General features: G+C 38.0%; 1 protein-coding gene across 1 annotated transcript in view; it reads right to left on the bottom strand.

Annotated features, from left to right (window-relative positions):
* The window catches only part of afap1l2 (actin filament associated protein 1-like 2), a 36,333-nt gene extending 23,179 nt beyond the window's left edge, over nucleotides 1–13,154 (bottom strand). The window contains exon 1 of the mRNA XM_017484039.3: nucleotides 12,957–13,154. Coding sequence (XP_017339528.1) covers nucleotides 12,957–12,972 — 16 coding nt within the window. The 5' untranslated portion in view covers nucleotides 12,973–13,154. The remainder of the gene's footprint in view (nucleotides 1–12,956) is intronic.
* Nucleotides 13,155–14,600: the final 1,446 nt, after the last annotated feature.

The raw sequence follows: 14,600 nt of genomic DNA, 5'->3' as shown, positions 1-14,600 counted from the left end.
TTGAGCATCTGTGGGGCATCCTCAAACGGAAGGTGGAGGAGCACAAGGTCTCTAACATCCACCAGCTCCGTGATGTCGTCATGGAGGAGTGGAAGAGGATCCAGTGGCAACCTGTGAAGCTCTGGTGAACTCCATGCCCAAGAGGGTTAAGGCAGTGCTGGAAAATAATGGTGACCACACAAAATATTGACACTTTGGACCCAATTTGGACATTTTCACTTAGGGGTATACTCACTTTTGTTGCCAGCGGTTTAGACATTAACGGCTGTGTGTTGAGTTATTTTGAGGGGACAGCAAATTTACACCGTTACACAAGCTGTACACTCGCTACTTTACATTGTAGCAAAGTGTCATTTCTTCAGTGTTGTCACATGAAAAGTTGTAATCAAATATTTACAAAAATGTGAGGGGTGTACTCACTTTTGTGAGATACTATAATTGAAATGCATGTGGTCGTGTCTTGCGTGTGAATGTTTCAGACTTTGTTAAGCATGGTTGTCACCTATGTGTGTTCTCAGTTGTGTCTATAGCATGCAGAGCCTTTCCACAAATGCAACCCCTGTGTGGTATTGAGTAGATTTACAAGGGACCCAAGTGCAATGCTACCTACAATATATTTTTTCACTTTGACATGTCTCTTTTTGCATTGCATGAAAGCTTTATAAAGATCTGAGATCCACATGAAACAGAAAATGCTTCTGATCCTTGATACTGCCCATTGTGTTGTAACCGGAGATTTCTTCTCCCAACATTTTTCCTGCCATGTGTTTTCAGACTGTACTTTGATGCTCTTCTCCAAAGGGTTCCTGGGAATGTGGAGTCAGCTGACTTTAGACTAGATTGGGCTGAGTTTCCATGGCTTATGGCTTGGACACATGCCAGCTCCAAGTCCTTCAGCCCAACAACACGAAACTAAAACACCAGACTCCTGCATGTGCTGTAAGTCTTCCCACTTCCTCAAATTAATGAAACCTGAACAATAAGGTCCATACTTTCCCACACACCCACAAGTATTACCTTTATCCACAGGTCTCAAGCCAGCTGTATGCTGTAGTTTTAAAGGCGTGTAAGCATTCATTCATGTAATTCAAGTAATTGCTCAAAAGAGTTTCCATGAGGTTCAAGTCTTAACTGGCCATTTCTACCTATACGTATGTGATAAGGGGATTTCCTGTTAACCAAACTGCAGCACTTCCTCATTCCCAATGAAGATAAATCCCAGATAAGGACAAAAAAGAATTTCTTTTTCCTCTTTACATGCCATCACTCAAAGGTCACGGCTACAGCGTGAATGTTTTGGCTGCTTGATTTCATAAACAGTTGTGAGAGATCAATGCTGGGAATGATAAAGGTGTCCATTAACAAGTCATATCATTGTAAACCCTTTCATATCAACTCAACTCCTAGAGTTCTTCGATTTCTTGCAAGTAGTCGTTATCACTTAATCTATTTCAGTTATTTGTACAATTTGTATGAAATTCCAAGTTTACTCATTATTTTATGGGAACAAACAGCAAAACAAGCTGATCTTTTTGCAGATTTTATTGGTCATAAAAAATAAAAATCCAACACATGTTGGCTCACACCATTTTATTCACACAACACCGTTTATCAAAGCTCTTTCATCCTGTTCTACAAAGTCGGTGCAATATTAGTGATAGATGAAAAGCAATTATTTCTCAGTGCTGCACGCCACTGATCCAGCGAGGTGTGGAAATGTTATTTGTGGTTCAGTAGCATGTGGTTTGGCTATTTTTGTTTGAAACACCTTTTGAGTTTTGGCCATCAGTCTTTGTGGCAATTTTGGCTCTAAGATGAATACATTTCCGAGTGTAGATAATTTCATCAGTGAAGTTTCCCCAAACTGGTCTTATAGACAGAAGACTGGTAACAACCTTTTAGATTTTAGATTCAAATACTATTTTGGAGCAAGACTTCCAATTAGATGTAATGCAGGGGTATTCAGATCTAGGTTCCCTAACTTCAAGACCTCCTTCAAGCTATGTGCCTTTTGTTTGGACTCATTAATGCTTTACACCTCAACCAGCCAACGTGTATTTATACAGTGGGTATTGCTCAGTTTGGGTCAGAATTACATTAAACAAAGTTACAGTCCCTATTAAACAAGCAGTTTGTCTAGTTTGAAATCAAGGATGCACTGTTAGCATAGTGTGTACTGGCCCTATTGCTTGTTTGGTTGAATTTTGCCCACTTCCATCCAACTTTAGCACAATCTAAGATGCTAAAATCTTAGAATGTTAAGTGGCACAGTTACGTTACACATCAGCTATTTGAGTTGAAGCTGGGCTCCTGAACATATGGGTGGCATGCCACTACCGTGACATCTCTCTTTTTAAGAGTATGCAGCTTGGCTTACAACTTCACACCCACAACCCAATGAAACACGACCTGTCAGTAAACAATTCACCAAAATACTCAGCAATTCACAAGAAATCTTACACTTAACATATTCCAGACATTGTGCTGCACATTACTACACGGCACAATTTGACTCACTGGCATCCAAACAAGTGTGATTAACAGTTTAACTGCCTTTGTTGTTGACTTTCTGCCTGGCTGTTATACTAAAACATAACTGCAGAGGGATGACATGATATAAATAATAACATAAATATACAAAGCTTATTACAGTGATTTTTAAACTGCAAAAAGTACTATGTTAAAATCTATGTAAAGATGTGCTATGTCAAAAATAAGCCATATTAATGTTACACAATAGTTACAAAATAGTCCATTTGATGGGTGGATAGTCTTTGCTAAATGCACCTGAGGAATTAATTAATAAATGAATGAAATAGATTTTAAAAAAATAGATAAAAATCATTAACCAAGATTAATAATTGAAATATGATAGTAAAGCTTTTTGATCATACTTATTTATTTGTTTGTTTGCTGTTTGTACAATTTATACAGCACCTTTTTAACACTCACGGTCACATGAACCACATGTATGCAAATACAATCTCAACTACGGTACATTATATGGAGCCATGTTTATGGAAGCATTAATCACAATGAAATCAAACAACTGGGCTCAGCTTAGATGAATTGTGATAAAATAATTATGCCAGAATTGTGAAAACCATGTGTATCTTATCTTAAAATTACACTTGGGGCTAAAATGTTAGCATTTTTAAAATTTATTTTAAGATTCAAAATAAATCTTTTAAAAAGCCCCCAAAAGGCTGAAATTTACAGTATTGTCTTCAAAGGTCATTTCTAAAAACTTTGTCATTAATTATGAAACTACAGCTACATATGGGCGTAACCAAATAAGCTCACCTTATATATACATGCCAGCGGAGACCATTATTCCTCAGTTCTACAGAGTTACTGTGGATGATGGATAATCTGTCGATACCAAGAGTATTTCACCTCTCAGTAAATATTATTAAAAGACTGATTATCACATCCCATAACACAAAGAAACACACTATGTAGAGGTGATAAGGATTAATGATAAATTTTATACAAGTCCTCAGAGACACACCATGCTTATAATGTATGACAAAGGACTGACATGATTAACTGGTATTTAGCTGAAATGTAAACAGTGTATCAGTGTTTGTGTCATTCCCGACACTGTACTGCCTGCTACATGCCCACACGTTGAGGAACATTTAGTGCCTGTGCTGTGAACCTGGACTGTGCTACCACGGTCTAGCTCTCTGGCTCCATTGTACATAGGGTCACCTTGTTTATGTTATGCAATCGTAGTTAAAACACTTACTAAAGAAAATCAGATTTCACCGAAAACTGCAACACAAACGCAATTTCCCACAATTACGCCTTATCAAATGCAGCCATAATATTCTCTTTGGCCAGGATCTGCATAATGGTGGGTATCACTGCCAAATACATCAGCACTTTATTTCATCCATACAGCAACATCTTCAGTACACACTGCCAAAACACACACAAGAGCTATACAACATCCTAACACTAAAACAGACTAATTTTACCTATGGGGCCACCATTCTTGTTAGCATTATCTAAAAATGTCTGAATGCTTTACAGTGTAATTTATGTCATAAAACAGCTTAGACCACATGTTTCTTCATTTAGATGAGAAAATAGTATGTTCTTTATTGCATAAGACTGAAATATAAGCTTGGGGAAAAAGATATCTGGCCAGTTCTGAGTAAAATTTTCACTATAATTCTGTGTATTTATGCACTGACAAGCAGCAGTAGAAGACTCTATACAGTATAACTGAAGAAGTCTGATATACTGGCATGAGGGACCTCTTTAACAAAAGCCTAAAAGAAATGCTGCTATGCTATTTCCCATCAGACACTCAACTACTGTAAGTAAGCAATACATTTACATTAATAAAATTTAATCCCTCTTAAAGGTTGCTATAGTATGTTCACCCTCTATTCTCATAGAATGACACCCTTCATTTACATAACGTGTATATGTATTTGCCTCTGTTAGTGGGAATGTGTTGTCAGAGCGTGAGGTCAGCGCAGGTCGGTGGCATTGCTGCTTTGGTTTAAGCTGGTCAGTGACATGAGTTCTAGCTGTGCTGTGAGCTCAGGCCGTGCTCTCTGAACCTGCTCCAGCAATGCTGTACTGCCTACAGGGGAGCAAAACAGGAACAGATGCTGCAGAACACCTCCCGCTCCAACAATAGCGACCTCACTCAACCTCTCCCTCTTCTCCTTTTGAACAAACACTCCATACACAAAAAAGCCAGTGGCTGGATTAAACCACTGCATGGTCGTCTTCCGCTAAATCTTTTTACAAACACCTCTCCAGCTCGAAAGCATGCATGCATGCTCAGATCATGCCTCTTAGATTTCTGAAGCTACAGTACAGTGCAAAAGCTTTAAATTCATTTTGCCCATTAATTAGTTTACTCACTGTAAGCTTGTGTTACATTATCGATAGTGGACATTTAAAATGAAATGCTGTATATGCCTTAGACTGACACTGATGATTACAGATGTTTTTGACTTCATGTCTTCATGAAGATGTGTTTGAAAGGGGCTGAGATCATTTCTGTGAAATCCGTTGACTTAATCTGCAGGTAAGTACAAAACACTGTTACCCAATACAGCTCAGCATGCCTCTGTGTACATTATGTGTACTGAGATAGCATGTTTAAGCTACACAAAAAATTAACATGTTGCAATAATGTGTCAGTGTACTGACGGCGTAAGTAATACACGTCTCCAAACCTGCATGATAAAATAACATTGTCCACAGTAAAAGGAAATGCAAAAGGTGTGATTTTAAATATATATATAGTACTACAACTATAGACATAGTAGAGTAACTGTTGTAGACATGTAACACAATGACACCTTCTGTATCTATATCTGTTTGGTTGACAAAATATTTGTATCTGTATCTGAATTCAGATTTGAACCCAAAGTTTAAGTGTAGCATAAACTGTATAAATTTTTTTGTTAATTCATTTTTTTTATTTTAACTTAATGAAACACTGGGAAAACAGAAACCCAGAGGCACAAATATCAGCACTGTGAATTCTTGCTGTTCATCACTGCAGTTCATAATTAGTCTCAACTAGTTATGAGCACATGGCATTTTTTTCATAATCCTGCTCATGCAATTATTATTTTTGTTTGCACATAATATTTTCTAACAATTTTAGATTGCTCTAGTTCTCGTTATACATATAAACAAACTAGTATCCTAAATTAAAGTACCATGGCTCTAAGCAGACAGTTACGATATAAATGCATCACTCAGTGAACCCCCCATATCTCAGGGTACAAGGAAGACCTGCAAGGAAGACGGTCTCTTCCCCTGGCTATCCGAACAGCTGAGTCACTGGCTGTCATCAAACAAACAATAAATACCTACCTCTTCACCAAGCACTTAAATTAGCACTTTGTTATGCAAAATATGTGTCATTGTCTTGTGTGTTTTCATACTGGGTTTTTAGACTGATGGTAGTCCCTGAACTAGTGCATCAGTATGAGGATGTGTTTATTGATAGGGACTGTACAGCACTTCTATAAGTCACTCTGGATAAGGGTACCTGTCATATGCCGTAAATGAAAATGTTAATGTAAATGTACTATAACTGTAGACACAGTAGAATAACTGGAAGCATAATACGTTACCTCTAGACATAGTATTGTAATTGTACGCATAGTACTATAACTGTAGACATAGTTCTCTTGTTTTTGTATTCAATTGTATTCACTTGTATTCATTTGGATTCATTTATTCATTACAAATAATGTATTAATGTATGCAACTGTGCACATAATACTGCATCTATATAGTACTGTAACTGTATGCGTAGCACTATAATTTTAGACAAAGTATTACAACTGTAGACATAATACTGTTCCATTTCTCTGGGTGGTTTACACCACACTATTATTTTAAGCGTCCGGTGACAATGTATAGATGTTAGGTTGATTACTGACTGTAAACCCACAGCTAATCTGACTGTACACTGCTTCAGAATAAAGCCTTTAGAATAGAAGATATGAATGAACACAACTCAACAGTAACAATCATTGTTTTCAGCACACATGCCAAATATTTTTGCCCCACTTATACTCTACAAACAATGCCACTGGTGCAGTCATTACTCTAGACAAATCACTACTCATCTCTCTGTCAATGGGAGGCAGTGAAACAACCAAAACACCTCTTGTGCTCTCGGCCGTCTTGCGTGGCTCTTGAAGCCTACAGTGTGCATGTCAATGTGCTTACAGGCATTGCTATGTCCGTCTCCACAAGCCTTGAATCCTAATATATACTAATAAGAACACATTCTTGAATCTCTTTAGAAGTCAGAATAAAGCTGACTACTGCCTTGCAACTCCCTCAAAACTACCCTGTAAATCTGAACTCCAAGTCAAATGGTGCACATCTCCTGTTTCAGAACCTCAGAGTTTTATTCAGATGTGCACCAGGTCAGCTATAAAGCTGACACACTCAAAGCTCTGGCCAGAGCAGCAGGGCCCATGGGTGGATCAGGGAAAATGGTATCAAGCAGAACCTCAGGGATGAGATCTGGTTGCCTGCAATCCTTTGAAGAGCAGAAAGAGGCGGAAATAGAGGAAAGAGACAGGATAAAAACAAACACATCATGGATTAATTTAGAAACATTTTATAAACCACTCAGCTGCACAATAGCGTGAACTACACCTGCTGCAGATTAAACTTGAAAGGGTCTCTATTTATAAGCGTTTTGTATACTACTAAAAAAGTCATTCTTCTCCTACTGATTATTTTAAAGAGCTAAACACAATGGTAACAAAATGTATATGGAATAATAAGAGGCCTAGAATTGGCCTTAAATCCTTGCACAGACTGAAATCCTGTGGGGTTCTATCACTACCAGATTTTCGGTCTTATTTATTTAGCATTTCAAATGAGACTTCTTAGGACTTGGATCAATGCTGATTCTCTTGTGTCATGGAGGGCCATAGAAGCTAATATTACTTACCCTTTACAGGAATATTGAAGAAAATCATGGTAAATTTTGGACCAATTATATGTCATTCTATTAAAATCTGGAAAGAGGCAGAGAAGATCATGGGAGCTTCATGTTCATATAGTGACGATACTCCCCTCTAGCATAATAGTAATCTTTATACTGGTCTTAAGATGTTTGTTTCCAAAAGCTGGGTTGACTGTGGTATTTATACTCTAAAAGATTTGTACAATGATAAAGGTCTCAAATCCTTTCAGATTCTAAAAGATGAATTCTCTCTCCCAGGATTTTAATTTTTGTTGTTGTTGTATTTAAGATTGAGGTCTGCGCTGAGTTCCCCGTCCACTAGGGTCACTCCTCACCCTATGATAAATTGGACAGATTCTAATATGGTTTGTAGAGGTTTAGTGAGTACAATCTATGAATCACTTCTGATACGACAATATTCAAATATTCCAGTTATGGGTTTGTGGGAGAGAGAACTTAATACAGTGATCAATTGGGATACTGTCTGGGGAAATTGTTTTGTTACCTCAAAGAACCCAGATCGTCAAATGATAAATTAATAGTAAATTAATGTATAGGGCATATGCCACTCCCTGTTTGTTATATAATATGAAAAGTCTGACCCTTTTTGTCACTTGTATAGCAGTGCAAGTCCAGGTATAGGGCTGGGCAGTACAGCTAAAAAATGTATCACGATGTAATGTTTCATATCATTCTGTATCGATAACTATTGATAAATTTGAATCTTTTTTAAACAGCACTGTACATGTCCGGAGCACTGCACATACACACTACAAATCTCTCGCAGGTTGTTTCTCCGTACTTGGCCGGGACGTTTTTTTTTTTGTGTGCAAAGCTTACACACAGCGGTGTTCTGATGTTGGTCAGACAAAAAGAAACCAAAAAAACTGCCATACAGGTGAACTTCCAATGTCCTTTTTTATTCACAATCTCCTCACAAGAACTCATTTTCGCATGTGTTCGTGTGTTCTGATGTCACTTGGCGATGATGCCAACCGAACCACACAGATACACAACTTGTTATTGGCTGATTGCTTGTCGCTCGCAGCACATTCCTTTATCAAGGCATATGATAGGTTGTTTATGATCCAGAGACGGTGCATGCATGAGGGATGTTTATGCAACAAAACTTCATGTCTGTTTACATTTTATCGAGCATTATACCAAACATTTTTTATATTGTTACCGATAAAGTTGCACCGTCGATAAATGCCGATACCTGTTTATTGCCCAGCCCTAGCCATGTACATATATGCATATGTTCTGGGAATGTTTTCGAAGAGAGTCCTTCTGGTCATCTGCATAGGATGTGCTTTCAGATCTTCTGAGGACTCAGATCCAAATGGACCTACTGCTTTTTCTTTTACTTGATGATTCTGCATTGTCACTGACAGTTTATCAGAGGAAGATCCTGTCATCAGCTCTTACTGCTGCTAAAATAGTTATCTTAAAAGTGTGGTTTAATCATCTACCCCAGCTATGTCTACCTCGCTGTCATATCTGATGGATATTGTGCTTTCAGAGTGTACAGCTAAAGAGTATGGCGCCAACTGAAGGACAATACAATTCTAGTTAGACCTTATTAAGGCTCTATCAGAGCTTTTGAGATTTTAATTGTTCTTGGTATCCCTCTGTATGTTACTTTGGTTATGGGTATTCTTTTGTCTGTTGCTTGTTTTGTCAATACTAATGACCTTTTTTCTTTTTCATTTCATGATCCTGGACAGATCTTGGGCTTTGTTGTATATAGTTATAATTTTACAAATTATAATAAAAAAGAGTCACAAAAACGTAATTTTTACGGTTTTCCATGTACTCTATAAGTTTATAACAGAGTGTAGACATTTCCACTTCATCATAAATCCTGATATAATTAGCAACATCTAGAAATCAGAATCCATGCATATAAAAGCTTGTTTCTGTGAGCAGTTTTATAATCATTTAGCTTTAAAAATACATAAACACTGTCTTTGGATTTTTGCTGCTTTCATGCAGCCAGTTGGTGTTCATTTGCATTGTTTTTTTGTTTAGTTTTTGCTTTTTAATCTGATAAGCTGGTGTCTGAGCATGTGAACGTGAGTCACTGTTTGGTTTCTCCATCCATTATATCAAATAAAAATAAATGCCTGATGTAGAAGAAAACTAATCGGGAGATCTTGAAACCCACTCAAAAATATATACATATAGTGGATAAAATATATGAATATACACAGAGACATGTACTGTAACCATTTTATTTGGCTGCTTACCTTGTTTATAAGTAAGCCTTTGATTATTAGAACAATAACATTAATTAAAACAGTCTGTTTTAAATTTTTGATTATCAGCCATACATAAGATATTTGTTCCTCTAAAGATTACTTAAATCAGCATTTTAGGGAACTAAAACCTGTACAGATTTCACTGATCTGAATCTTCTGTACTGTCAGTGGGACGATCCCTGTTGTGGTTTAAAAAGACAAGTCTTTCAAAACCCTCACACCAATTTCTAGTTAAAATGCAGTCTGTATTCTCACAGAAGCTCAACTGCATCTGTTCGGTGTTCTGAAACCTTTAACATTTAATTAATATGTATCTTGCATGCATAACACTCAATAACACCCTCATGTACAGTCACTATTCTTTGCAGAGTATGCCAGAGCTAATGGTGAATAATTTCCCCTGTATAAAAAAGCCAAACCCCAAAATTGCAACCAAAGCCCAAAGATTAAATGACAAAACCCACAGTTCAAACCATATATTTTCATATGAGCTTGAGAATTAGACCAAATAGCATTAATCAACAGTGTAGGATTCACACCAATTATATAATTCAAATAATTATTTAATGTGAATCCTGGCGTAAGTACCATGCTTCATCATGGAAGATATTACGCACTACTCCTCAAAATGCCAACCCTCCGTCCATCCTTCCCCTCCCTCTAGCTTCTCCCTGCCTCCCTCTCATTCTTATCTCACAAAAACAAAATTCACAAAGGCTGTCTAAGATGCAGGGCCCCTGACCACAACAACTGCAGTGCTGTTCCTAACAGCACCCAACTTGTAAGAACAAGTCATAAAATAGCCAGACTACTTACAGCACTGAATCATTCTTATTTGTTAAGGGCCCCTGAACTTCTGGGACAAACATAGCTTGGCTAGCTTCTAAACAGAATGCCAGCATGCCCTTTTCAGCAAGTTGACACAAAGTTTGAGATAAACAGGAAGTTTTGTGATAGATTTCACTACATGGAAGATCTCAGAATATTTTCATACTCAGTGGTTAAGATCAACTTTGACCATTGCGATTTAGTGTGCCATTTGACTGCTGACTTCCTGTGATCAGCCTTGATGATCCACATGACCCACTGAGTTCAGAGACATAAAAGGCCACAGTAGTTTTAATATTTCAACATGTCTTAGTCTTGTAAGCAGTTCCTGTTTTGATATCACTGTAAGTAAATCATTGACTCATCAGGACATTTTATGGTTATGCAACTGCGTAATAGGGAGGTAAAATGACTGTAAACTGCCAAAGAATCCAAGATGCTCAAAAACAAAACTGGAAGTCACTTTAAATACAAACAAAGATGGATTTGCCATGTGGAATGGTTTCTGGGAATAATCAAACATCTAGACCGTCACAGGAAGTGCAATTATGAACTGAAACCTATATGTGAAAGCCATTATTGTGGAACAAACCAAGTCTTGTTTCACTGCAGAGTTTGTTTTATACATGCTCCACTAAATAGTAGCTCTACACGGATACAGCTCATTGTAAGGGTGTTAAAAATCCTAAGGAAGTACTGACATTTCTGTTTTCCTTTCTTTCCTTATTTTTAACAGACATAACAGGTTGGTATTGATTATACTATAGCCATCCATCATGACTGTCAGCATCCAGTCCTGGAGAAAGAGATAGACCAAATTCAGCCTGCTACGACATTGGCGATTAGCCAATAAATTTAATCAGGTGTAGTAAATGAGATAAAATTTTAATTCTGACCCTCCAGGAGAGGCCTTACGTTATCAGTAGGAAATAATTCTAATCCAAAATTGAAGGCTGGGAGCCTGGGCAGGCTCTGAATGATGTAGCTGAAGATAATGCACTAGGATAGGCATTAAAAGTTGGCCTGGTGGTGCAGCGGGTAGCATTGCCACCTAACAGCTCCAGGGTTTTTGAGCTCGGATTGAGGTGAGGTGGATTGGCTAGGCTAAATTACCCCTTGGTGTGAATGAGTGTGTGAATGTAATGTAATAGGCCTACATCTCACCTGAATCATGCTGTGCAAGTCTAAAAGTAATAATATACAAGATCACACCAGTTCTCAGGCGTATATTGAAAAGCATGCCAAAAATTCTGAATATGTAATGTAGCACTTTAGTATTAGCCTAGTCTACAGTCCACCTCCTGTCGATTACAACACTAAACCACAGGCATTTACGAAATCCCGGGACAAAAACTGTAACTTTAATATCTTCAATAACTACTGCTGACGTACTGTTTTGTTTTTTGTTTTTTTAAGTGAGCATAGATAATGGGACAGCCCTACTGGGAGAAAAAAAATAGAAGCCATCACATAAATTCTAATGGTTTCCACTACAAATATCATTACAAAACATCAGCTAACCATTAAAACCATTACCATTATTGGTCCTTAACGCAGTATCCGCTAGACATAACATCCCACAAATCGAAGGCAACACATTAGCTACTAGTAGAGACCCACAGGGACCATTAGAGTTTCCATTAAAAGCAATACAACTCCCATTAAAACCATTACAGATTCTATGAGGGGTTTCTACTGCTTTTTTCCAGCAGGGAGAAAGACATTAAAAGTCTCTTCACATCCACTGAACGCATGTGGGAATCAGGGTAAAACATAAATAAATAAATAAATAAATAAATAAATAATTTAAAACACAGCCCGCTCTTTTGTAACCATGGTAACTGAGACTCTCTAAACAGCCAGCTAAATTCTGTCCGAACAGCACGCAACTGAAAGTCCAAACTGTAGACACAATCGCTTACTATTTCGTCATAGTGGTAGTGTATAGTGTACAGCACACTGTTTGGGATATAGCCTTGTTGTTCTCGGACTGCGCTCCCAGCAGAGCTGTCATAGATCTGGCTGATTCCTGCATTAAATTAGCCTCATGAGGAGGATGAGATGAGAAGTTCTCGAGGTGATCGGTTAGAGCAGATCACTCAGACCATGGTGTCGAATAAAAATACAGAAGAATGAAAATAAAATGAACATAAACGCATACACTTTAGAGGGATGCCTATTACATGTGGCATGTAAAACTTTCCCAGTGCTAAATAGCAGGATATTTACCTTCATAGCTACTGACCTTAAACATGTAGGATTGCACTAAAGTCTGCGTTCGCGCGCACGTTTAAACTTGAACTTGAGCGTCTGTGAGCGTCTGAATACATCCACAACCACTTTAGAGTGATCACTATCAGCACACAGTGATGGAAAAAGTCATGTTCGCTTACCTTTGTGCTTGTCCATGATTGTAGAGACGGAGATGGACACTCCGGAGCTCGCAGAGTCGCTGGAGCCGAGTAAAGCGAGTCAAAGCTCTGTGATAAAAGATGAAGGAGAGAGAAACTCGACATGAACACTCACACACTCACTCTCACACACTCACACGCACCCGATTAGTCAGTTTCTCTCTCTCTCTCTCTCTCTCTCTCGCTCTCTCAGCATCAATCACAGCGTCACTTCTCCTTCTGCTGCTCTCACTAATTATTAAACCTCTGAGAGCAACACTGTGAACTCGAACCTCAGAAGTCCAAACAAAGATAAATGCTACTGTATAGATTGAGGACATTTTGAATGTTTGAGGACATCTGAATTTGAGTTATTATGATAGAGGGTGACATAAACAGACCGTGTGAGACCAATTCCTGCTGAAAAAAACTACACAGAATTTCTAATGATTTCCACTACAAATGCCATTACAAACCATCCGCTAATTATTAAAACCATTACCATTATTGGTCTTTAATGATATAGACATAACATGCCAGCAATAGAAGGCAGCAAATTACCAGTAGAGACCCACAGGGACCATTACTGTTTCCATTAAAATCAATATAAACCATTACAAATTCTATAAGGGTTTCTATTGTTTGTTGTTGTTTTTTTTTCTTCCTTTCCCAGCAGGGTTTCAAGGTCTCTGAATAAACAGGGAGTCACTTCTCCCCAGGACTGACCTGTCAGGCTGGCCACAAGTTTAACTAGTGCCCTATTTGGAATTATTTTACTATTGGGTTTAGCTGAATATGAACTTATGTTAAACTTTGGTCACTTGTGCCAAATCTGTTGTTTTTCACTGTATATTCTGTTATACATCTAAGGGATGTAGATCTAATCTAAGGGAAATGGAATCGGGAGGTATTATTTGATTACTGTTTTATTTCTTTTCCACAGATAGATCTTTAGATATGAAAGGAGAAAGCACATGTTCCCAGACTACATTTTCCCACGGGAGGTGAGCTCTCTGAACCTAAATCTGACTGAGAGACTCATGGGAGCATCCTGGCCTGAGGAAAACATGACAGGAATGTGCTGCATATATGTCAGGAAGAGTGGGAGCACAGGAGCTCTGCATCAAATAATCGCCTGATTGCAAACATGAAGAAGTAAACAAAAGTGCAACATGGAGACAGGGTTGTTTCGAATCGAGATTCAAGACCTTAAGTGATAAATAAATAGATTTTGTTCCCTCAGTGCTGTCTTCATTGTGATTTCAAAAGCCCCTGTACATTCCTGAAATAACTGAGCTCTGTGAGCGGTCAGATGCTTTATTTCTTTCAGGCTTCAATCAAGTTTCTTAAACCTATTTTGGACAGGGTGCAAAAGGCAACCACACAAATATTAAACACTGAGATCCAAGATCTCAACAACAACAACAGCAAAAATACAGGTAAATCGAAACACGAGTATAGTGGTATGACCACAGGCAAACATGCCTTGGCACAAATAACAGGGTTACATTCTCATCCTGTTATCATGTGTCTATTGGTCAGTAGTGTGAGAACTGAGCTTTCTTCCTCTGTGAGCTGGGTGAATGAGAGTCACATGCTCTGAGAAGCTGACCTCTCTGCAAAGTCTCATGGGGCATCAGAAGGTTT

Source organism: Ictalurus punctatus, chromosome 13, assembly GCF_001660625.3.
Source record: "Ictalurus punctatus breed USDA103 chromosome 13, Coco_2.0, whole genome shotgun sequence".
NCBI classification, from domain to species: Eukaryota; Metazoa; Chordata; class Actinopteri; order Siluriformes; family Ictaluridae; genus Ictalurus; species Ictalurus punctatus.
Note: the sequence above shows the minus strand (reverse complement) of the source record. Positions and strands in the feature narration are given on the sequence as shown.